We start from the raw sequence: 26,001 nt of genomic DNA on the forward strand, positions 1-26,001 counted from the left end.
CTTTTAGTAACGTCAAAAATTGGCACATTATCATCAAATTGGCAGTTAGTTTATGTTGTTTAATAAAGACCAAACAAGTCACAACAAAGTGGACATGAACGATCAACGCATTTTTTGTGAATCTTCTATACAATAATAGACCATTTGACAAGGTTTTTGAATATCAAAAAAACACGTTTAGCAGAAATGCAGAAATGAATACCGTGGATAAAGTCATTTTTTCTTATAAACGATTACATTCATTCTAAACACCAAAAAAGCACTTTTTAGACAGAATGACACCTGAATAATACTCGAACGACCTGCATGTCATGTTGCCTCAGCTTGTTGGTAATGTATTCAAAAGTGAGTTTGATGTACTTGACTACGCATTTAAGAGTGGCCCCAAAACTATTGACTTCAATTGATATCTACAACCTTCCAAATAACAGTCTGCCTAAGATTAATCTTCATTGATTTAGACATTAAGGAAACTGCCAGGAACGGTGCCCATTGGTACCTAGCAGAACTTCCTGCTATTACACACACGTTGATAATGTGGATAGATTTGTGAGTCAAATAAACATCTAACAAAGTAGACTTTCCAAACATAAGGCTACAAATTTTTGAAGAGTGCCAAGACAATTAGCAAAAAAGTTATAACAGACAAAATACAGTATATTACAATTAAACTCAATTTAGGATTTAGTTTTTTGAAATCTTCATTTGAATTTAATTTTATATGGATTCTTTCAGAATCAAATTCAACTATTCTATCAAATTTTATTTTCTTGTAAAAAAATATTTTTGCGATAACCAATGAGACTCAAATCCGAAACCAGCGATATGTCGAGGTTTTGATGGGATCAATCAAACTATCTAAAATTTCTTATTTGGTTTCATTCAAACAAATTAATCCTACAAAAAATATCATAGCGCAGATTATTGATGATTCAATCCGATACTTTATAGTCGAAAGGGACAATTTTATGTTTCTTATTTCTGATGCTGCAGAGATGCTGCAGAGTATATTATGGCCGGTATTATTTTAATTCATTTACGATTTAGCCAAGAAAATTTTTAAAAATCTATATTCTAATCTTTTCCATGTCAATTGCGTCGTCCATATTTTACACAAATGTTTTATGGAAATAAGAAAATATTATACAGAAGTTGATGATGTGATAGTTAGCGTAAAAGCTGTTATTAGAAAGAACCAATTGTTCTTTTCAGAAATTTGAATTCCGCCAAAAGTCTATTGATTAGATTTGGTACCTTGTTAAAAGCGACATCTTATTTAAAAAAAATTTAATCTCAGTGATTAATATTTTTGAGTTCTACAGGTTGTTCTTATTTATTGTCACCGGTTCTGTGTCAGACTGAGAACGATCTTTTAATTGGTTCGTAAACTGGCCAAGTCTTTGCTATCTTCTTAAATAAAAGAGCCACCTTTAGACTCCTTTATTACCATACCAGTAATCCTCTGACATGGTATATTGTCGTATCCATATTTTGATTTAAAAAACGCTTCCATGTTCTTTAATACGTATCGGTTCTCACTCTTGCAGAATTTTATCCCCGATTTTAAATACAAATATGTCATTTTTCCATATACTTTTTGACATTTTTTGTTTTGCCACATCTCAGTACTGGACAGCCTTTGTTGTTGTACTATTAGTGGTAAAACATGTCTAATCATCTAAATCTTTTTTCATCCAGGTTGGATAAATCGCAATAATGTATGTTTGCTGACTGATCGGCTATAACAAATTCAATATCTAACGAAAAAACTTTCTACTAGAGAATGTATCTACCATCAATTCGTAGATAGCAATAAAGAAATGTTGACTTAAAAACACCAATTTATATTTTTGCAGCCTCTCCACACTATATCACCACAATCAGGTTGAAATAGAAAATTATGTTAACTAATTGATACGAATTAGACAAAAATAATAGAAAACAATCAAATAAAGTAAAGTGGCTGAGTTAGTGTACTCCTTTCACGGTCATTCTACGAATAAAAGTAAGCAAAAACATTATAAGCAGCCTTGAACACTCTGAACAACTTATTACAGTGCTCATCCAACTGAAGAATAGAGGCCACATTGCCACATCGATAGCAATAATTAGGAGCAGACCATATTGTTACCAATGTCTCCCCAAAATGCCACTTAAATCCTTCCATTACAAGTTGATGGGCTCGACATATCAAGTCCAGACCATTCTTTCTATTAAAATTCTCTGCCGTGTCAGTTCCGAATAGATATCCAGCCCCGCGTGGACTTACTCCCCAGGTCATTATCGAGTCCTCCGGATCTGACCACAAAAGGTCACTCATTGCTCCACTGTTGGGGATCTCGTGCTTTCGGTCAATCACTCGAATGTCATCCAAACTATCCACATTAGGCGACAATCCCCCATGCACACAAAAAATCTAAAATAATAAATCACCACAAGAAATATAAATTTAAATATTTTATTTAAAATAATAAAAAACCTTATTATCTATAAGTACTGAAAGAGTAAGAAAATCAAAAAGATCAGTACAGTATCTCCACACAGAAATAGTGCCATACTTCCTCAGACACTCGTCGTAGAAGCCATAGACCTGTGTGATCTGTCGACTCTCGTGATTGCCTCGAATAAGAGTGACCCGGTCGGGATATCTGATTTTAAGGCACAGCAGGAGAAGGAATGTCTCCACACTGTAATATCCCCTGTCCACAAAGTCCCCCAAGAATAGATAGTTCCGTGATGGAGGGGGACCGCCCACTTGGAATAGTTCTTGGAGGTCGTGGAACTGGCCATGTATGTCTCCGCACAGTGTGACTGGACTGCTTATTGAGTGGACATTTCCTTCTTCACATAATATTTCTTTTGCCTTAGAACATAGGGATTTGACACTTTCTTCGCTTATTATTTCACAACGACTTAATTGTTCGATTTGTCTAATTTTATTTTGATTTGTTACTTGTCAAGTGAACTCATCACATCAATGTAGATATTTTATTAGTTAAATGATTTAATTATAACTTAACTTTTAAAAACATTTTAACAAAGATAATAATCGAGATCAATAAATCATAAAATAAATCTAAACAAATGTCAATAATTTTCCTCCAATATTTAACTATTTATTTAAAAAATTAATTTGGAATAGTTCTTGTGAGTCATGGAACATATATGTCCCTGCATAGTGTCACTTTCGGCAAAAATAGTAGTCAAGTCGAAGAGAAACAGATGCGACCTCTTAATTTTTTAAGTGGTTTAAAGGCGTGACAAACTACTCATGATGACATATGCTGTTTAATCGACCATAATAGTTGTCTAGTATTTTTTATTACTTGAACATGTGATTGTACAGGACTATTCGGTATAGGAAAAAAATCCTTTGATTTAGTTTTATTTTTTGTATTTATAATTTCTGTTTTGACTATATTATCTACGCCAAATAGTCCAGTTCTCTCACTGAAGCCACTTTATATTTCAAATCCGTATTTGTGTGATGAGCGAGTTACTCGTAAATTGCAAGAAACGATATTTGTGAACAAACACAGGGAAACAGAAGCACTCCTGACAAACAAAAATATATCCACAAATAAAAAACAATTGAATTTTGTTTGTTAAACTTTTATAAGATTCATTTATTTAATAAAAATGTGTCGAAATACAAACCGATTATCTATTATTTCAATCGGTTGCAGTCAATGGTGTCGGAATTAATTAAAATAACTTTCTCGAGAGATCTTGAAAAATTGTAATCGAACAGTAAGAAAATTTATTAAAAATAATTTAGTCAAAGGAATGTGCTATGTAAGATTTTGCGAGCTAGTGCATTACACGTTTTTTAACCACTTTTTTTATTTAACGTTTTGTTGGTCGAATAAGTACCTTCTGGACCATATTTTGTCAAAATATCTTCATTCCATCCTATACAAAAATCCTACGGAGGATTTTGTTCTAACCTTGTGTGCTCTGAAGGCTAAATCTGGTGCTAAGAAGGCTGAAGATTTGAAGCTATCCAAATATTCCGCACTTTCGAATGAGTTTTTCGTGGTGCCAATAGCGGTGGAGACGTCGGGTGCTCTTGGCCCAAAGACGGAAAAATTCCTCTGCAAGCTCGGGGCCAAAATCTCCATGCTCACTCACGATCCTCGATAGGTGGATTGGTTCTCGATCGCTGTTCTCAGGAAGAACAGTTCGGCGATCCGTCAAGCCGCTGGCGCTCCCACCGATTAATCTTTTAACACTTTTTCCACGATTCAAAGATGATTCTTCAGCAAAAAAAATAAATTCCATCAATCGAATTACACGGAAATTAAAACAGTGACTATTTAAAATTGATAAAACAAGAATTAATATTATTTGCAAAACTCATCTTTGTGGTGGACCACAAAAACCTTATTAATGATCGTCATGTCCTCCTTGTGTTGTTCCTCGTCATTGAACGTGAACTCGTATCTCCAGCCAACCTTAGTGAGGCACCCAGTACAGTAGGCGTACTGTATTAGATAGTGCTGGGATCGGATATTCCTGAGGATAATCTCCCCAAACTTGATGTTGACCACTTTTGAGAATTGATATGATTTTATTCCTCTTCTTGTGAATTCTGCTGATGTTATGTCTTCGAAATTGGCGAAGGGGATTAGACATTTTTTGCATTCGTAAAAGTATGAGGAGTTTGGGGGTATAAAATATTTAATAGGCATTGGCAGACTGAAATATATTTAAATATAATACTTTTATATGAAACTAGCTCGGCAGCTCGCTTCGCTCACCGCGACCTAGCTCCTGCGGAGGGCTGTTCATCAAACAACTATAAGTTTATGTAGATGTAAAACTACCTGGTTTAATGTAACCCTATTCTATCGCCTGTTGATAAACGATGTTTGTCGTCCGTCCTTCCTTGGCATATATGAAAAAATTTTCTCTTCTGCCTACCCTCGAGCATCCCACATACAGCTGTCCATGTGAAAAGCACTCACTCTCTAAAAATAACCCAACTACCTTTAATGACTGTCCCTGGGCCTTGTTTATTGTCATTGCAAAACTCATCCTCAAAGGAAATTGCAGCCTTTTAAATCTAAATGGTAATTCATCAGAAATTATCGGAATTCGTGGAATATAACATCCTCACCTCAATACTTACCTGTTAATATCGTCGCCTCTATTACGTTAGCCATCTTTCTTCAGCTTCATTTTTCCTCCTTCGGTTATCTATTTAAAAAATTATTTTTGAATAATAAAAAATATTAGGAAAAAAGAGGCATACAGAAAATAAATTCTATCTTTACGAAAAACTTCTTTTCTTAAGGTCGTCTTCCCTCTTTCGGTTATCTATTGAAAAATTATTTTTGAATAATAAAAAATTTAGGAAAAGAGGCATACCGAAAATAAATTCTATCTTCACGAAAAACTTAACTAAATAGCTAATATTTTTACGCAAATTCTTCTGATTGCGCTGTCAATTGGTGTAAATTGTGTTAATGATTGTGCTAATGTGGTTTCAACTATCAAAGTGTTTTTCAAAATCATTAATTGCACACTCTATTCAAGGTCGTGCGTCAATTGGTGGTAAATTGTGTTAATGATTGTGCTAATCTGGTTTCAACTATCAAAGTGGTTTTTCAAAATCTGTTAATTGCACACTCTATTCAAAGTCGTGCAATCTGTGATTGCACATTCTGTCAAAGTCAAATATGATAATAGCTTTAATTTTGATTCATGGTCGATAATGATATATGCATTTAATTTTAAAGAGAAAAACATAGGATGAATTGAATTTCTTTATCGCGAATAATTGGGAGTTCATCATTGTTAATATTCTCGCTGTCGTTTTCATCAAGGATATTCTTAATACGTGAGATTTTGCCTTGAAGGTTTTAATGGACCTCATCATGAATGTCGAGGACATTCGCGTTGTTCATTTTAATCAAAATGCAGAAAATAATTTTTTGATTTTTGGGGGGGAAGGTTTTAAGGACTTCATCATGTAAGTCGAGGACATTGTAGTTGTTCATTTTAACCAAAATGCAGAAAATTTTTTTTAATTTTTTTTTGGGGGGAAGGTTTTAAGGACTTCATCATGTAAGTTGAGGACATTGTAGTTGTTCATTTTAACCAAAATGCAGAAATTTTTTTTTAATTTTTTTGGGGGGGAAGGTTTTAAGGACTTCATCATGTAAGTCGAGGACATTGTAGTTGTTCATTTAACAACAAAATGCAGAAATTTTTTTTTTAATTTTTTTTTGGGGGGAAGGTTTTAAGGACTTCATCATGTAAGTCGAGGACATTGTAGTTGTTCATTTTAACCAAAATGCAGAAAATTTTTTTTTATTTTTTTGGGGGGGAAGGTTTTAAGAACTTCATCATGTAAGTCGAGGACATTGTAGTTGTTCATTTTAACCAAAATGCAGAAAATTTTTTTTTAATTTTTTTTTGGGGGGGAAGGTTTTAAGGACTTCATCATGTAAGTCGAGGACATTGTAGTTGTTCATTTTAACCAAAATGCAGAAAATTTTTTTTTAATTTTTTTTGGGGGGAAGGTTTTAAGGACCTCATCATGTAAGTCGAGGACATTGTAGTTGTTCATTTTAACCAAAATGCAGAAAATTTTTTTTTAATTTTTTTTGGGGGGGAAGTTTTAAGGACTTCATCATGTAAGTCGAGGACATTGTAGTTGTTCATTTTAACCAAAATGCAGAAAATTTTTTTTAATTTTTTTTTGGGGGGAAGGTTTTAAGGACTTCATCATGTAAGTCGAGGACATTGTAGTTGTTCATTTTAACCAAAATGCAGAAAATTTTTTTTTTATTTTTTTTTTGGGGGGAAGGTTTTAAGGACCTCATCATGTAAGTCGAGGACATTGTAGTTGTTCATTTTAACCAAAATGCAGAAAATTTTTTTTTAATTTTTTTGGGGGGGAAGGTTTTAAGGACTTCATCATGTAAGTCGAGGACATTGTAGTTGTTCATTTTAACCAAAATGCAGAAAATTTTTTTTTAATTTTTTTGGGGGGAAGGTTTTAAGGACTTCATCATGTAAGTCGAGGACATTGTAGTTGTTCATTTTAACCAAAATGCAGAAAATTTTTTTTTAATTTTTTTGGGGGGGAAGGTTTTAAGGACCTCATCATGTAAGTCGAGGACATCGTATTGCCAATTTGAAGTTGGTGTGCACACACAGACAGACAGACAGACAGACAGACACACAGACAGACAGACACACAGACAGACACACACCATACCATTTTATTATTAAGATTGACTATTATTTAATCCAAATACCAATAGTACTATAAAAGAGTGACAAACAACCACAACAAATATAAGTACTTATAATTAATATATATCGATTAAAATTTAATATATCAATTATCATATAAATAATCAATTAATTTAAATTTGTAAAATCAATAAGCCACAATAACTTTGAAAGAACTAATTTAACATGACACCTATCACGTCGAAACCATTGCAAGTGGTGTTCATACTAGTATTGTATATTATATAGAAGAGTACTACTTCACTACTCGAGGCCATATCCATGATGATTGTACAGACTGAGTATATAAAGTCAGTGGAATAGAATTCTCAAATTTCCATGTTGGGAATGTCTGGATTCTTAGAAAATAATATTTGGTGTAGTTATGTGGATTGCAGATTCCTTCGACCAAATTGTTGCAGATTCCTCTTTGTCTTCTATTCCACTCCTACGAGACCTTCCTCTCACTCCGCTCCTCCAACTAATAACTATGCATACAAATATTTTATTCTATCAAGTCCGCAAACATGCTTATGGCAATTGTTAGTGAGGACATGGAATCCGCTCTGTGTGATCATCAGATACATAAAATAATAAAAGAACTTAAAAGACAATTCTTTAAATAAGTTGTCTCCACATGCGCCATCAGTAGACTGAAGAAATCAAAATTTCTACAATTTAGAACGTAATCTTCAGCATGCAATATTACAACTATTCTCGGATTCGGAACTATTTGTAATTGGGTTAATTATTTAACAAATTTTTTAGTAATTTTCTGTTTAATTGCCATTCAATCACTTAATTTTCCTTTAATCACTAAGGACATCATAACACTTTATGGTGACTTGTAAATCTCGAGATACCGACAGTACCATTAAGTTTAGGACGTCGAAAGAAGAACAAATCTATATGATCTAAATAAAGAACAAATTCTATTTGGTTTTTCTAACATTATAATTTCTTCCAAAATGGGGATCAACCCTAACAGAATGTCTATTTGAGGTATCAATTGCATCCTTAAGTTTTTTCGACCTCCGTCTCCTTGAAATTTATTATTCGTATAAAAGATATTTAAAGAGATTTTTACGGAGTTTAAAATTTCGTGAATAAGACGGGTGCCTGTTGGAGGGTCATATCTTTAGTTCAATCTCTATTTTCCACAGAGAAGTTACTCCCCTGTCAAATTTGTACAAATACACTACGAGAATCGACTTGACCGACGATTTTAAGAAAGATTCAAAGTTCGAACTTTTTCATGTGTAAGTAGCAAGGATACTACCAGAGCGTGTTGTGTCAATGAGTTTTTAGAATTTGGTTGCCCAGAATTTTATAAGATGGAATAGTTCCAATTTCTCAGTTTTTGTGTTTCTTCCGAAATCCGTTTAACAGATTCGATTTTATTATTCTAAATCGATTAATTCATAGATCTAAAAATTGCATAGTTCTTCCAAAGCCAAGAAATAAAAATGAACTGAATACTAAACTAAACACTGAACTTTTTTAAAAAAACTCAGCTGATTGGGCCTAAAAATTCGCGAAGTAACTAAAAATGCTTAGTTTTATTCGATTTTTAATTAATTTAACTAACGTTTATTAAAAATAACAACAAAATTTTTTTGGTTCCGCCTCCGGCGTGGTTTCGTATCTTTATTATTATTATTAAGAGCACTTTCGAGAAAACATAAAGTTAATTAAGTCTCCCGTGTTCTGTACATTCTCTCCGTAAGTATCGACCAGGATTTTCTGCTGTGTGCGATATCTTTGAGTTTGTCCAGGTCGTCCGTCAACTTCAGTCGCAGACCAACTGTCGAGAGATCCACATTTAGGATGGTCGGAAGCGTCGTTCTTGGTCTACCACGGAATCCAGACTCCGACTGCTCGAAGAAATGATCCATTCCAATCTTTGCTGGAACCAGGTCGTTTAAGCGTAGGACATGACCAAAAAGGCTCCATCTCGATTTGAAGATATCATCTGACAGGACACCGGATTTGCATTTATTATAAAGGTTTTCATTTGCCAAGTTTGACAGAGAGATGAGTGTTCTGCATGAGCAGGTGTATTATTTTAACGTCGTCAGGGTGAAGAAAACTTTTCAGAACTTCGATAGGTTTTCCCCTGTGTATAGAATCAAACGCCTGAGACATATCAATGCCAAGTATTGCGAAAGATTTTTTGTATTTTTGGCATAGAGCGCAGTATTATCTGTGCCCCCAAAACGATATCAGCAGTAGACCTGCCTGTACGAAAACCACTTTGGCCAGGGGATAGGAATTTGTTAACTTTATTTTTTATCCGGTGTAATGCGATGAGGGATAATGTTTTGCGTATGGAAGTTAGTAGAATTATTGGTCTAAAATTGCAAACAGGGCCTTTAGCTTTCTCGGGTTTATGTATTGGCATTAGCCATCCTTTTCCAAGATCCAACGGATTGTCTTCCTGAAGAGACCGATTGACAACATCAGTAATAATTTTAGCTAGCTCTACTGGTGCGTGTTTTATAAGTTCTGCCGGGATATTGTCTGGCCCTGCGGGTCTTCCGGTGTTCAACTTTTTAATGGCTTGCAGAGTTTCAGAGAGATTTATCGGGTTTGTTAATGTGGATTTCTCAGGTTTTAAAGATTTCAGTGTCTAATCAGTTTCAGTACACGTATTGAATAAAAAATCAAAGTGCGAAGCTAGAATACTCGTATCTTTCCGGTCAAATATTTAAGTCTTTTATTTCTATTAAAAAGTTCATTTATCAATTTATACCTAATTAGACTCACGCTCATTAAATATACTGACAATAAACCGCATAAATTAAATAAAGTTTCCGAGCTTTAAAAAACAGCTAATTAGGCACACTAAGTCAGGAAATATCAATATTAATTAATTGACTGCAGATTTATTAACTCGATTCTACAAAAAATTAATTTTAGGAAATAATTATTAAGATTAGTCAAACAAAGTCAGCGATTAATTTTTCTAAGGCGTGTTTCATATGTCATTGAACATCTTGGAAGATTCGATTTTATCTGAGTTTTTTGTATTTGTTCTGAAAACGAACTAGAGTGTAAAGAGTTCTGCAACAATAAAGATTTTTACAACTTTTTTTAAGAAAATCTTTTTTTCTATACAAGGGGAGAAATCAGCACTCTTTTTTTTCTTCTGTTTTGGAAGACTTTTTTCACTTTTTGACGATTCATTGGACAATTTTTTGTTCATTTTTTCTTGTTTATTTTGTGAAATCTGAATATTTTACACAATTTTATGACCAAATTGAGTTTATTTCGATACTCCTTGATTGTCAATTTTATGTCGTCGTCCAAGGAAGGTATGACGTCGTTGGCCATTTCCAACTCCTTGCTTTTATTTTTGAACCTAGAGGTAAAAAAATTTGACGACTTGGCAACATATTCACAGTCCAATGCTTCTTCTGCAGACATTCTCTTGTGGTGAGAGAACGATAATAATTTGCTAATCAAACTAATTGCATCTTTCGGGGCATTAGGCAGCAATGTTCCGAGAGAACGACCCTTGCAAATTGAGAGGGTCTGTTGAATGAAGCAATGTGAGTTCTGCACGTCGCATTCCAAATTATCTACATACAATATGGTCTCCGAACCCATGATATCAACGGTAGAGAGGATCATTTCGATCTGATTGATGGAAGAACTCCCTGGGAAGATTGGCTTACCACGAATCATTTCCCCGAGGATACAACCAATGCTCCACATGTCGACTGCTTTAGTATAGCTGCCAATATTCAGGAAAATAACACCTTTTTGAACCAAGAAGTATTTCGGGAGCCCGATACCACCTCGTTGCGATGTAACTCGTCAAATCAGGACTTTTATTGTTGGCGACCGGAGAATTGTTGATGGACCGAGCCAAACCAAAGTCGCACAACTTTATCTGACATTGCCTGTTGACCAAAATGTTTGAAGGCTGTTTGAATCGAATTAAAATTTTGTGAACCTTTAAATCTCTGTGAATGACATTTCCGGAATGTATGTATTTAATAGCGTTTAAAACTTGGTAGATTATATAACGATGGTGAATGTCGTTGAGAATGTACCCCTTTATGATTATGCTGCTCAGGTCCGACTCTAGTCACGTGGAAACAATCAGGATACCCATGTACTCGAAAACGAGGTATATGTCCTTGTGACTTTCAGCCGTTACCACATCGAATAGCGAAATTATATTTTCGTGATTTTTAAATTCTTGCAAAAAAACTATTTCGCGAAATGTTCTCTAAAATAGGTGATTTGAAATTCTTTGAACTTGAGCGTCGGTAGAGTTTTGGAAAGCATCGAATATTTTTTTGAGGGCTACAACTTTTGAATTTGTTCGATCTCGCGCTTTCCAAACAATTCCGTAGGCCTATCAATGTGAGAATTCTGAATAATACCCCCTTTCCGACTCGTTTTAGTATGTCGAATCGGTTTTTAATGCAAATTTCAACTTCCTTGTTCATAACGCCAAATTTAACATTCTATTTATGTCCGGTTTGCATTGGCTTGCCAATTTACATAATTAATAAATATTATTGACAAAAATAAATCGAAAAAAATCAATGTAAATAAAATGTCATTAAAAATATACAATAAAGTACGATTTCATTAGACGACGAAACTACCATTCTAGTGTTCATACAGCACGACTTTTCAGATCTCATTTTTACTATCACCTTTTATCCCTGCTGACCATTGAGACCACGTTCACTATCCGACTTGTTATCCCAGTATTCCACGAGATCACTTCTGAGAGAAATAATCTTTGAAAACAACAGATTTCTACTCGAGTGAGTCAGCAGTAATATTGTGTTATCTCATTTCGAACTTATCAAGGGTAGTGGAGTGGTCTTTAAAGACCTTCCGAATATACCAATTTGAAACCAGGAAGATAGTCGATGACTGTAGGTTGTGATCTGGCTATGAACTTTGATTTATTTATTGTCGTACTTTCGTGAATGAATGGTTACAAGATATTGTCACAAAAGATAACCAAAACTTTTTTAAATGATGAATTTATTTGTTTTGACGACAGCCAAAAAGCGAGTTATTGGAAAAGAGAACAGAATTTTAATAGCAGTCATTGGATGGTTGAGTATTTTGCGATTTTCGATTTCTCGTCACAATCGACGGGGTCCTGGGAAACAGTCAGATTTAAAAATAGATTAGATTTTCTAAAGGAGTCCACATAGGTGACGGAAGAAACATTTTACTCACGAAAAGAAAACATTGTCATCGGGGTATTTCCCGTCTACGCGGTTGAAGCCACAGGCTAGGATAGAAAGAAATCTAACAGCTCAAAAAATGGGAAGAGAAGAAAAGAAAAGAGTCGAAAAGATTGCGGGGACCGTGGGAAAATCAAGGAAGAACGGAACAAAAACCTGCTGAGTCCAAAACTCTCTTGACAACGTCGTTTAAAGCGGAGTGCCTAAGAAATCTACACAAACTCAGTTTGCATAAAAAATCTCTCAAAGTCGCCAACTTTCCCGAAACGACAAACACGAGGGTGATCAACATTTAGACTCAGATAAAGGCAAATCTCGACACGGACGGATTCATCAGGCCAAAGAAACAGCACCGAAAAAATTGCCAGAATAAACCTGACAGTAGATCAGGTTTTCAAAACAGAAACAAAGGTTTTCCAGAACAGACATTATTACAAAAATATTAATGTTTTGATAATTTTGTAATTATTTATCGGTTAAATAGAAATAGTTAATGTTATTAAAATAAATTCTTCTTCAATGTCAGGGGACAACAATGTTGACGTGTGTCATTTTGTATTTTGTTGCCGATGGGAAGAATGTACCTCAAAATTCGAAACCCTTTCAAAAATCTACGACCACATGAACATCCACTTAATAGAAGGTCCGACCAATTACTAAAACCTACAGTCCCCCTTAATGACCTACAATGTAAGTGGTCAAACTGCATTTCTCACTTTTCTGATCAAAACGATTTCGTAGTCCACGTATTTCAGCACTGCCATCACATTAAACTAATGATCGATGGCTTGGATGTCCTCAAAAAATACAATTTGACCACCAGATGTATCGCCCCCTACAACGACAACCTCATTTCCTCCTCATTCTACCAAAAATTCGAATGTTGCTGGTCAGATTGCAATGTAAGTTGTTTTAAGCAGAATTTGTAGCTCGTTTTCCTCAAAAGCGACATGTTTTACGAGCATTTGTCGAGTCATACTATGAATGTGGTCCGTCTTGGGCCGTTTGAGTGCCACTGGAGAGGAGGTTGGTCCATTTTAGTGACCAGATTGTAAGTACCGGACTGGCAAACACGCGAATTTAGTCAGACATGTCAATGCACATGCCAATCTGAGAGAAGTGGCCTGTCCCTTCTGCGGAACGCTCTTCTTTGCCTCTCGATCTCTGAGAGACCACATTGCCAGGACTGCCGTTCCCCAGGATCGAGTTCATTCCTGCGAGGTTTGTCAAAAAAACTTTGCCACTGCTCATTTGTTGAAGGAACATTCGAGATTCCACGGTTTTTGGTTTTGGGGTATTTTAGTGGCGACAATTCAATGCTTCTACTGCCCTCAGGGGTTCATTTGCGACGCCCACTTGGCGAGGCACGTGATGACCTGCCATGCCAAGGTTGATTCCATGTTTGTCTGCGGGCAATGTCCCTACAAGTAGTCTTGGGGTTGCACTGACAGGGCCAAGACGCTCCGTGGACTGAGAGCTCACGTTTTAAAACATGACAAGTCTCGGATTTTTAAATGCGAGGAGTGCAAATACGAGGCTTGTTCATATCCGGCCTTTTATTCGCATTACGTGAGGTGTCATGCGGTAGACGGGAGTTGAGTATTTGTAGAATCGGAGGACATTCAGGTGTCATCTCTGTCACAAGATATTCACCTTTGGGGCTAGTCTCAAAAGGCATTTCCGCTACGTGCATAATTTGGTTTTGCTCAGAAGACATGCTCGCCGAATGTAACTGTTTGTGGACTGACGTGTAGATTTCAACGTCAGGCGGACGGGACATATTCTTTAAGTAGACTTGTGTCTGTGGGCACTCGCTTTTCCACATCAAAAAAGTCCCTACTTCGACAATCTCTTAAAAAAGCCACTGATTAATTTTATATATTTTGTAACAACGAATGCCCCTATTAGTACATAAAGTAAGCACAAAAGAATAATTAGACTAAAAACAAGACGAATGAATTAAAGCATGTAGTCAAGTTCATAGCGTACGAAATGATTGCGTCCCTCGTCGGGGATTCGGGGATATGACAATGTGAGTGCATCCTGATTGCCGATGTACACAGTATTGTATGCTCGCCAACTAACATCCCTCACACGCCGAGCAGGGTGGAACAAACCCTACCAATGTAAACAAATTACAACTTGAAGACAATACTGGAGAATTGGAGTGGGTCCCAACCCCACTCGGAACCCCTCCAACGCACACATGAATGCCTGAACGACATGAGGAGATGTCTCCAATATATTAGGCCACGTGTAGTTAATTAAATTCATGAGCGCGTCCTCACACCCAAAGCCAAAGACACCAATGGCCATATGCCCGATTGCAGACATTGCAGTCTGTCGATGCACCAGGTCTCGGTCCATCAGGGCGTCCTGAAGTAGCGTCATTACTGCGTAGATGTAGTCCTTGGCCATTTCCCCAATGTACTCGAACATGAAACTCAACGCCTTCAGTACTCCATTCTGCACATTCAGTTCAGGGACGCGGTATTCGTTCATGAGGGCAGGCAGGACTGTGAAGGGAGAACACGTCTCGGCCACGATAGCAATGGCGACTGTCGTGCACACACGGTTCTGTCTCTCCTGCACTTTGAGGTTGTTCAAGAGAGTGGCCAACACGTCGTGAGGACTAAACTCAGTGGGGGGAATTACCCTATTGCCTTGGAAATATATCCAAATGTGTTGACAGTCGCCCTCCGAATTGACTGTGGGCCTTGAGGAGTTCCAGCAACTCGAAGCATATCCTCATCCACTCGCGGGGAGACACAAACTCGGCTCCCCGGTCGGCTATTCGCCCAATCAGGTCAATGCAGTTTTCTTGCACTTTCTCATTTCTAAAGTAATAGAAGGGGGATATTCCTATAGCGGAGAATGGGGGTGAGATATGTCCTTGATTGGGGGGTTGATTTTAGCCATCCCAATCACATTGACGATGCTTTTTAGACCTGCCAATATACTCCCCAACACTTCCGGGTACTCTTCTCCCAAATACTCGTACAACACAACCGACAAATGATTCATCAGCTTGTCCTCCTGACATATTCTCAGCACAGGGGCGATCCTACACGTCAAATCCGCGGCCAATTGACGAGTCTTGGCATTCTTCAGTCCCAGTCTCCACAGGATTGTCCCACACATCTGCGGCAGGTAAGGCTTAGCCCTCAGTCCCAGAGTATTCACCACTGCCCCAAACCCATCCAGCACCACCAAATCCTACAAATCATCCACCATTCGCACATCAGTCGTCTGTTCCTGATAGGCGTATAATATTCCGTCAATCAACTGCTCTTCCAGCTTGGAGTCAATGTCCGCAGACCCCAAATTGAGAATCACGTGCTGGATGGTTTCGATCGACATTTTCCTGAATTGCTCAGAGTCATCCTTCAATGCGTCGACAATCCTCGAAATGATATTGCATCCGCCCACCTTCCCTGCTATTTCCACAGTCGTATCCACCAACTGCCAATCAACCACCCACATACCTGCTGGTAGTTCCTCCTGTCCATCGACATGCGCTGGTTCCAGAAATACCGGAAGAATGGGGGGAGGATCTCCATCTTGATATAACTGACCTCTATTCCATCAGTGGCACAACACTGCTTCACCACCTAAACATCCAACCCACCCACACTCACCTTCAGCACTATCTTCTTCATCTCGTCGTCCGCGGATTGGAACTCCCTGATTAGAATGATCATCACCTCCCGAATGTACAGATTCACAAACTCCGTCTCCATCAGAGGAATCAGGAACCCCACCGCCTTGAGGAAAGCAGCCAAGGCCTACCATAATCCCACACAAAACACCTTTCCTCGATGCTGCTTTATTCCCTTCCACAGTGGCTTCAGTACTGAATCAAACGACTCGATTCCATAAGGCGCGGATGCCTCTGCCATGGCTGCCAGGGCCAAGGCGGTGATGGTCCTCACCTTCTGCTCATCGTCCTCCAATCCTGCACATCAAACCCCGAGGACAACCAGTCTCGATAATCTCGACCATGTTCTTGAGGTGAGGGAGAATGGCACAGCCCAACAGAATCGCAATTTGTTGTATTATTTTGATTCCCGTATGACGAGCCTGCCACGTCTTCTTACTCCGACACACCGCCTTCAGGAAGGGGAGGAGGGAGGGAATCCCCAACGCGGATGCCACCACTGCGAAGGCACGTGCTGTCGTATTCCTCACCAACTCCTCCATGCTATCAATATCTGGTCTCAGAGTGGATATCATCGTGGCCAACCCGGCAGCCTGTGGTCAGCACACATCTCCACCTTGGCCAAATTGGATATTATTTCCCGAGCCTCCACTCGAGCATAGTAGTCCTCCTCAATCAGCATTGGCTCGATCACCACCAATATTTTGTGGACGTAGGGACGAATCAAATCATCCAATTTGTACAGAACTCGATCAATCGTCTTGACAAGCAAATGCCGTTCTTGGTCTTCCAATGTGGGACACATCAACAGAGGCAGTATTTGGTTGAACAGTGGTCCCGCACCATAAAAACGTGCTTTCTCCGTGATTTGTCTCAGTGAGGACTTCCTCATTGGTGGAGTCCCGTTTTTTATTTTAAGAAGAAAGCCCATAATTTCACGCTCTTTCTTCTCATCGGCTGCCAACTGACTCTCATCCACGTTATCCTACAAATACAGCAGGAGGGACCACCATCAGTTTTTTGAAATACTGCAAGTCGTCTGGTTTGAGCACAGGCATGTCCCCCTCTGGCTGATAGTTGGGGACTTCTATTTTGTGGTCAGGCTGCTGAAGGAAGAATCCCTGCGAGGTGATAGGAGTCGGAGTCGAGTTCATTTTACGGGCAGGAGTGCGGATTGGGATATAACTGGCAGGTGGTTTGAGTATTTTATATCCCCCTGGAATGATCGAGTCCAACTCCTCGTCCGTCATTGGTTTATTCCTCGCGTCCAACTCTCTCTGAACACTGTAGGCCTGTATTTGCTCAGGAGTCATCTGCAGGACTCGACCTACAGTCAAAATTAAAGACAACTTGGCCCAGGAGTGTGCATTCCAGCCGCATTGGCTCCCGTCGGCGTGGGGGCGTCCGGGTTCAGAGGAGTCCCCACTGTCCTCACAGGGGAAAAGTCCAGATTGAACTCAGATTTGGTATCGGGGGTCATCGGGGTGTCAACACACGTGGGTGTCAAGTCCCACCGTGATCTAAAACATGTCCAAACTCCACCAACCTCCGTTTACTTGCCCCAGGAGTATCCGTGACTGATTCCGTGGACGATTTAGGAGTCATGTCCCATCTATTACGTCTAATGTCGATTGCTCTCTTCGGGGTTGTCTCCCAATCAGACACTGGAGTCATTGGCTCTGACTTTATGGCAGGAGTCTGTTCCCAAATGTCACGTGCGGGGGTCTCAATGTCTCCAATCATCTCCCTCTTGGCCAAATCCTCCTCAGTCTCCTTCCTTCTCTTGACTCCACTCCCCAACTCCTCCAGTTGGCGCATATAGTCAGCCTAAATACAGTCAAATGACCAAACAAGTTGATTAAATATATTTTTGTACAACCTTGGTCTCATCGAGTTGTTTTTCCTGCATAATCTTTGAATATATGGGCGTATTCCCACCTGTGGGTTATTATGTGGATATTACCCGTTGTGAAAGGATCTTCCCTGTCTGGAGATATCTTTCGAAGTCTAGCACGGGCTCGATACTCGTCTTCTCTGTCAGCAATGGTCGGCCTGCGATATTCATGAAAGGGGTCTTCCTGGCAGTCCATGTTGTACTGACCGTCCTCCAACTGGGTTAGTTAGGGCAGGGATACGTCATTTCGGCCTGTTGGGGCGATGGAAGAGACATAGTCGTTGTAGCCTGAGTTGTACACGCCTTCGTCGTACTCGTTGTGGTTAGTGGCTGGATTTTGATTGTTTTGATTTGCTCGTTTAGCCTGGAGATCTTTTACTTGTTTTTCGATTTCTATATATTTGATTAATATTTGTAATAATGTAAATATAGTGAGTTTAGAGTTACCATTATGAGGATCAACCACACCAGACATTGTGTGTTTTAATATTTAATTTATTTTAATAAAATAATAACATTTATGGTATGTTAATTAAATAAATCTATTTTAATTAAAATTAACACAATGAATCTTAAAAAAATAAGCCTCAAGTACAGAGGTGGTAAGAGCATATTCAGAGTTACATAATATATTTTTTTACAATTATATTGAATTATAAAATTATTTAATTTAAAATTAAAATTAAAAATATTAAAATATCACCACTTTTGTGTCCATTCATGAAAATGTTTAAATTTATGCATTAAATTCACAAGATTCAATTTTTTGATAAAAAATGAAAGTATTATTAAAAACCAAAAAACCAATTATAACAATCCCAAAACCAGGCCATCACCACCCAGGAAAAGACCGCACGTGACTGTCTCCAACCACCCCAAAACCATACCCCATTCCACAGACCCCTCCTCAACCAACACAGAACTCTTTTCCTTTGCAAAGACTCTCTACCCTTTCGGATTTAAGGGTAATGACCTCACATAACACTCAGGGACGATTGAACTGGCCATTGCTCACTGCAGTCGTGTTTTGAGCCAAGTCACGCCTGAAACAAGCACTTTGTTCAGTTTGTGTCAATTTTTGCTATTTTTAGAAAAAGTCTTCCCGGAGATGTCGCGAGAACATTTCCCCGACCTCAGACTGTCCGCTGATCTGAGCAAAATATGCAATCTTGTCAAAATTGAGTCCCGGTAATGTCCTTTTATAACCCCAGCTATCCAATTGCCCGGGAAATTAAAAGACGGATAATATATCATTCAGGTCCTACCAACAGCGGAAAGACCCACCACGCCCTTGTGGCACTGTCCGATGCCCCCACAGGACTATATTGTGGTCCCCTCCGTCTCCTGGCCTCCGAGGTGTTCCATCGACTCAATTCCAAAGTGGTACCCCTCGATATGTGGTAGAATGTCCCGTGTGATCTTGTCACGGGGGAAGAACGACGGTATGGGGTACCTGAGGCACCTTCCACACACATGTCTTGTACAATCGAAATGTCATCGACAGTCACTCGCTGTAAGGGTCCCCTCTTTGAGATTAGATGAGGTTGCTGTTATTGACGAGATCCAAATGATTAAGGATCCTTCCAGGGGATGGGCCTGGACCAATGCCCTCCTCGGTGTCTGTGCCTCTGAGCTGCACGTTTGTGGTGATTCCTCCGCGATTGAACTCGTAAAAAGGATAGCCTCCAACTGTGGAGATACTTTCGAGGTATTAATTTATTTAATTTCCAGGTGAGGAACTACCAACGTCTGTCACCACTTAATGTGGAGAAATCTCCCCTGGGTTGTCTTTTTTGTTATTTTTAAGGATATTTGGGGAATCTGGCCAAGGGGGACTGTTTGGTGGCATTTGATCGCAAAATGTTGATTCGTTTGGCCAAGAATTTCTCAAAGTTCACGTCGCTTGGATTTTCCATAATATACGGGGCTCTCCCCTCTGATGTCAAGTTGGAGCAGGCCAGACGGTTCAACCAAGTGGATGGGGGCAGTCAAGTCCTCCTGGCGACGGATGCGGTGGGGATGGGCCTCAATTTGTATTCCTCATGTTTGATTGGCAGAAATATACGGAGAATTATATTCATGACTGCCGTCAAGTTCGATAACCAACTGCTTTCTATTTCCGAGGCGAGGCAGATTTCGGGACGGGCAGGAAGGTTTAGTTCAGAGTTCGAAGGCGGACTTGTCTCTGCTACCAACAATTCCTCATTAAAGTCGGTGAGGTCTCTTCTCAGGAAGCCTCTCCCTCCCACAAACCAGGCAATGGTCGCAATCACCTCCGAGATTGTCGAGTCTCTGACATATTACCTCCCTTCTGCTGATTTGTTGGAAATTATGGTTATTTCCCTTTTAAATATACACAGAGAGTGTTCGAGGGCTATGTAAGTTTGGACACCAAGTTGTATTGTGTTTCTCCCTCAAATAACCCCGTGAGACGACTGGCACAACTCATCGAGGATATTCCGTTAGATCCTCGTGTGGCTTACAGACTGTGTTGTGCGCCTGTGCCGGGATCTGACTATTGCTACTCTTTTTTCCGTGAAATAGCCTTGGTGGTGTCTCGAAGGGAGGTCATGTCTTACCACGTTTTGAGTTCTCTGCTTAAATATCCGCCTCCAAAGTTACTACCATTGAGTCGTATCTCTGATTTGGAGAATATGCACGACTGTGTTGACATGTATATATGGCTCAGGTACTTCTTTATGTATTTTGTTAGTTATCGGTTTCCTATTAATCTCCCCGATGCGGCCAAGGCGAGAGAAATGTATCCTAAAATTATTAATTCAATAAATTCTATTTTGGACGTTTTGTCGACAGGGAAATCGGTTTGTATTTATTGCTGTATCTTAGAACTCCGGGTGAAACTTTGCTGATAAAAGATTGTTTGATATTTGTCTGATTTTTGACTTATAATGACTTTTTAATGTCCTTTAATAACTATTGGCTATTCATAATAGTTGGGAAATTAGGGGGATTTTAAGATTAAAAATAATTTTTAGTTTCAATAGTAAGGAATAGCACAACCATTTTTGTGTTAAGACGACGGAGAAATTTAATTAACAAATATGAGTGTTAGTGAATAAAAGAGAAATTAGAATGGCAAGTCGTATATGAAATTGCGAATCATTTCTAAGGAAGCTTTGGGCTGGTCCATTGGCACCATGTGCCCAGCATTTCGTACGAGGACCTGTAGAACATTGTTGGCTTGTTTGACATATCCGTTCACTCGACGTGGAGAACTTTTCGAATACCAAATCTCCTGAGGTGCTTCGAGAAATTGTTCTTGCCCTTTCCATCCCAGTTTACGCAAAAACTCAGATGTTGCTGGAAATGGAACAATCGTGTCGAGTTGCCCTGTGTAAAATAAAGTCTATATTGTAGTGAATTAGAATACTTTATAACCCCCGTTGATTATGTCCCTCACTAACGGAGCCGCAGATTGCATTATGTCGTCAATCAAAACATATTCCACTTCGGAATTGAGGTCGACATAAAAGGGATTCTTCCCAGTATTGATCTGCTTTGAATTTTGTACTAAAAATTTGTCATAGTAGAAAGGAGGTTCCTAGCAAATTAGCACTATCTGTAAACTTCATCCAAGTAATAATTGTAGTAGAAAGTGAGTCCAGTGAGGTTATAAAGAAGTGTATGGTATGGTGTGAAATCTGCTTTGATAACTTGGTCGAAATACTTAATAAATCACATTAAGCAAACTTGAAACGCTTGAGTGTAGTTTTTTTCCTCAATGCATTTTCGCATCAAATCTCGGTATTGGTCAAAATAGACGATTTGGTTCTCGAAAATAAGTCCACTGTTGAACAAATAGGACCCAAAATCGACCATCTAAGTTGATTATTTTTCATCGCATTACGTTGTAGGGATCAAATAAACCATTTCCAATTGCCAGTCCTTGAATGTTTATTGGCAAATTTGAGTTTTTATTATTTTCGACGATTGCAGAAAACATGGACGGAATGTATTTTCCAGCATAAGACTCCCCGGTTATGTAAAGTGGATTTCTTTTCAAATCTGAAAAGACTTGATAAAACTGTTGAGCAAAACTACGTTTTTTATCACAAAATAAAATAACTTCGATAAATATTTACCAATTTGATATTCGTTGGTTAAATAACATTCCTTAGTCGCAAAACTAAAACCACTGCCAACCTGAATTGCCTACAAATAAAACAAACTGGATTGTCGATGTACAACATTGAGAATTCATTCGTCCAACTTAAGTTCCTTCTTTTTACTGTTTTGTGAATGATAAGTCCAACTTTGTAAATCAGAATCGACTATGTAGGGACCGTTTTCTTCAAAGAGTCCGTAAAGCGAGGTACTGCCGGGTCCTCCTTGTAACCAAATCACGATTGGAGCCGATTTGTTATTATTCTGGATTGAATTTACTTGCCTACCTCGGCCATAAACAACCAAAAAAAAGTATTTCGGACACATTCGTTTTCACTGACTCTGAAATACCCTGCGTAGCTTTCAATATTTCCCACAAAAGGATCCACTCTGCTGAGTTGCCGGGCCAGGTCTGCTTGGTTGTTATTGAGGTAGTCAGTCAGGATTAGTGGCCGATCCCGGTCAACTGCGGGGGTTTGAGCCTTTTTTAGATTTAGAAATATTCCAATGCTAAACACTGAGAGCACTAAAAATATTGCAATCATTTTTTTGATTACTAACATGTTATTTCATTATGTATGTTTTGGTTTACTAACGGTTAATGTAAATTAATAAATTACATATAAATTCTCCAAATTAAAGTAAATAATCATGTACTTTCATATTATTTATTTTTACGTTCAATTTATCCGTTGTCATTTATTTCCCATGTTCTCCTGTGCTATAGACAACGCCTCTTTCCATATGCCGTTTTTTTCTATAGTGAAGATTAGTAAGAGAATCTTTAGTAGCATACTTCCAATTATCAATTTTCTCCTAAAAAATATTTGAGTTTAAATCAGAGAGAACTAAGCAGATTATATTGACAAATTGAGTCACCTCATTTGATCAAACTTATCGACCCGGTCTTTAAGGAACATCAAAAAACTCACTGAGAATTAACAAAAAAATGAATATTAAACACCACAAATATTCAAAAATGTGAATTAATTCTTTAAAATAAAAAATCCATCAATTTTTGCAGCGTTTCATGATTCTACATCACTTTCAAATTTGATTTCCTTGACTGATGATTTGCCTTCCGTGTATAAGTTTCTTTATTAACTCCGATAACTTAATGACGATGAAACCTCAAAGTTACAAAACTCTTTTTTATTATCCTCATGTGAGGTCCTCCTTTTCAAGCATTATTTTCAATGTTAATATTATTTTGAGTTTTTGACAGCACAATAACCGTGTTTCCATTTGAGTTTGATTAAACATTGTTTAAAAGTTTCCCCATTTAAATAAAGATTTAACATTTCAAGGAAAATGATGTAATATCTGTTCATTGCTGCGAAAACGGATATGTTTCTGGGTTTTACTTGGACCGTCGTCGATAGAGTGATTTTCCAGACTTGCCTTCCTCCTTTTCCCACGGGTTCAAACTGAAAATCTTACTTCAGCGAGAAAAACGATGCTCTTACTTCGGTTTTAAATGTACTAGCATCTCTGTCGTGTTTACTATACGAAATGCATTCACTCTCGTTAAAAAATTAGGTTTGAAATCGTTTTATTGTTTAAAGTGCAGTAGAAACGTCGTTGGTTTGTTTAAAACACATTTTGTCATTTCTCACAATAAAAAATCTTACATAATGTTTTTTTCCAAAACAGACCTCAAAGCCAAAGACAGGTCTATGAGGTGTACTTATTGTATCGGGATTTGAGGACGTCAGGAAAGACGATTTTAAAAAAGGACGGGTTTGGTTAAAATGCCCTATAAAATTAGAAAATATTTTTGAATAGTACATTAGAGAACATCGTGCAATATTGTCCTGAAAATACTACTTATTCTGATATTACATTTTACAAGAAATTTAAAGAGGTGGAAAATGAAACAACTCAGAAATGGTCAATAAAAGTGAAAAGAGGATTGTGGGCGTAAATTTATCTTGGATTATTAGCCGCGAAGTATTTGAAGTCTAAAAGTTGATTGATAGTTTAATTTTTTGTAAGGGTCATTATATAATAAAATTGTTTTATTAAATAAATTTTATTTGATGATGATTTGTCCATTTCTGCCACGTTGTGTCACCTCGCTGAGTTCGTCGCTAACACCCAACTTAATATATATTTCTGTCGGTGAGTGTATTCATATTTCAAGTCATAAGCCCACGGAGTATCAAATGCGCCACGCCGAAGAAGAACCAACGTGACCAACCTGTCCAGACGATTGGCTTTGAAAGGACACAGGGAAAAGTTTTTACTGAACAGTAAACTGGTGATTTGCAATTTCTGTAATTCTCCCCACGAAGCACACACAATCTGCAGTTAGTTCTTGCCTCGTTTATTTAAGACTATTGCTGGGACACTGCTCAGGAGGAAACTCTGAAAATGCAGAATGCTGTACCCGATCACTTTTACTTTGATTGTAAAGGAAAGGATTTCCGTTTCCTTTACGAGGGAGAGGAAGGGGATTCCAATGACAACGCCCTCACCGTCCGCATGAAGGGGAAAAGACCCCACATTTTCTCCCGTTTTGAAAATTATAATTCAACTTCTCATAAATATTAATGCTTTTAATTTTTGTTTGCTGTATACTAGTCAAATAAACATACGAGTATATTTATCTTTACAGCGGCAGTTTCAAAATATGAAATAAATTCCTAATCTAATTCATTGAAAAACCGAAAAAATTAAGAGTGTATATTTTGAGTGAAGGACTGATAATCGAGAGTGTCGTCCTCATTCCTCCTCATACGCGACATGCAATAATTGGCCAGATCTTCAGGCAAATAACTCCTCAACTCGTCAGTGGTGATGAATGACTACAGTCAGGGCAACTCACTCACCTTCCCATTAGCCAGGACACGGAACGACCGATACACCTTCTCAGGCCTGTCATACACCTCCCTCATCATCCAGTCAAGGAACGCCTCCAAGTCGACATAACCAGTCCCCTCCCTGTCCAACATGTTGGCCAACTCACCAAATTGATTCGTATTCTGAAATAACCACACCAACCCCAACATTGACGCCAAGACTGATCATACATGAATCAAACTGGTCGTAGTCCAGTCTCCCGTCCTTGTCGTCGTCAAAGTACTCGAAGGAAGTCACGTAGTTGGCCCTCTTCTCCTCGTTCATTGCCTTCTCTGCGGAAATGGCATGTTTCGTGTTCTCAATGTCGGACAATCGTTTCCTCACTCCACTTTTCAGATTATCGTAGTCAATTCTCATTTTCTGTCGAATAGAGCACAACACCCGACCTGGATTGAGTAACTTGTATTCCGAATATTCTTGTACTCCGCCAACTCCGCATAACAACTCTCTCCCACTCTCAACTGCTCTTCAAACAAGTCCACCTTCTCCTCAAGAGCCCTCAACAGCCCCAATTGAGTATCACCACAGTCTATTTCGAATATATTGGTGGACTGCTGGATTGTCTGACACATCCACTCATTCGCATAAACACAAAAGTTAGAGAGAGTCTCCTTCAATTGCTCAATCTTGTCATGCGTGAGTGCGTCCTTCATCAACACAGCCCTTCTCCCCTCCTTCAATTTGAACATTCGTTCCCACGACTCCTCAATGGACTACACATTACACTCACTCTCAACATCAAATGACACACACGTGTAATCAACAACACTCATCCACTCTACTTTCCTCATCTCATCCCTCAACTGACGAATCCCATTCAGCTGAGTGGCCGCGTCATTCAGGTTATCTTCGAACTGGTCTAATCGGTCAATCAAATGCCGGGCATCATCCCCCGTCCTTATTATCAACGTCCCCTGCATGTCCTCAATCACCGAATCCAGCCATTTTTTGAATTTCTAAGCTGACTACCCCCCCTTACATTAGCGGCCACTGCA

At 38.4% G+C, this 26,001-nt stretch overlaps 3 protein-coding genes and 1 pseudogene across 3 annotated transcripts; 1 reads left to right on the forward strand and 3 right to left on the reverse strand.

Annotated features, from left to right (window-relative positions):
* Positions 1–10,972: 10,972 nt before the first annotated feature.
* Positions 10,973–11,705, reverse strand: LOC115229825 (mitogen-activated protein kinase 15-like). The gene is given in 4 exon segments (XM_029800113.2): positions 10,973–11,173; positions 11,204–11,482; positions 11,513–11,611; positions 11,613–11,705. Coding segments are annotated over 4 exon segments (672 nt in total).
* A 2,739-nt stretch (positions 11,706–14,444) lies between these two features.
* On the reverse strand, positions 14,445–16,072 carry LOC115229839 (annotated as a pseudogene).
* A 3,138-nt stretch (positions 16,073–19,210) lies between these two features.
* LOC115229826 (ATP-dependent RNA helicase SUPV3L1, mitochondrial-like) lies at positions 19,211–20,401 on the forward strand. The gene is given in 3 exon segments (XM_029800114.1): positions 19,211–19,522; positions 19,563–19,727; positions 19,850–20,401. Coding segments are annotated over 3 exon segments (1,029 nt in total).
* Positions 20,402–21,107: 706 nt separating this feature from the next.
* Positions 21,108–25,363, reverse strand: LOC115229827 (alpha-actinin-2-like). The gene is made up of 4 exons (XM_029800115.1): positions 25,113–25,363; positions 24,345–24,360; positions 22,123–22,192; positions 21,108–21,370 (listed from the first exon to the last, which is right to left on the reverse strand). The coding sequence occupies exons 1-4, from the start codon at positions 25,361–25,363 to the stop codon at positions 21,108–21,110; spliced, it is 600 nt and encodes a 199-aa protein (XP_029655975.1).
* Between the last annotated feature and the right edge of the window lie 638 nt (positions 25,364–26,001).

This window comes from Octopus sinensis, unplaced genomic scaffold, assembly GCF_006345805.1.
Source record: "Octopus sinensis unplaced genomic scaffold, ASM634580v1 Contig13674, whole genome shotgun sequence".
In the NCBI taxonomy this organism is placed as follows: domain Eukaryota; kingdom Metazoa; phylum Mollusca; class Cephalopoda; order Octopoda; family Octopodidae; genus Octopus; species Octopus sinensis.

Coding starts and splice junctions, on each gene's coding strand:
- LOC115229827 (XM_029800115.1), bottom strand. CDS start 25,363: ATGAGAATTGACTACGATAATCTGAAAAGTGGAGTGAGGAAACGATTG. Junction 21,371..22,122: donor AACCAACGAATATCAAATTG/GTAAATATTTAT, acceptor TATTTTACACAG/GGCAACTCGACACGATTGTT.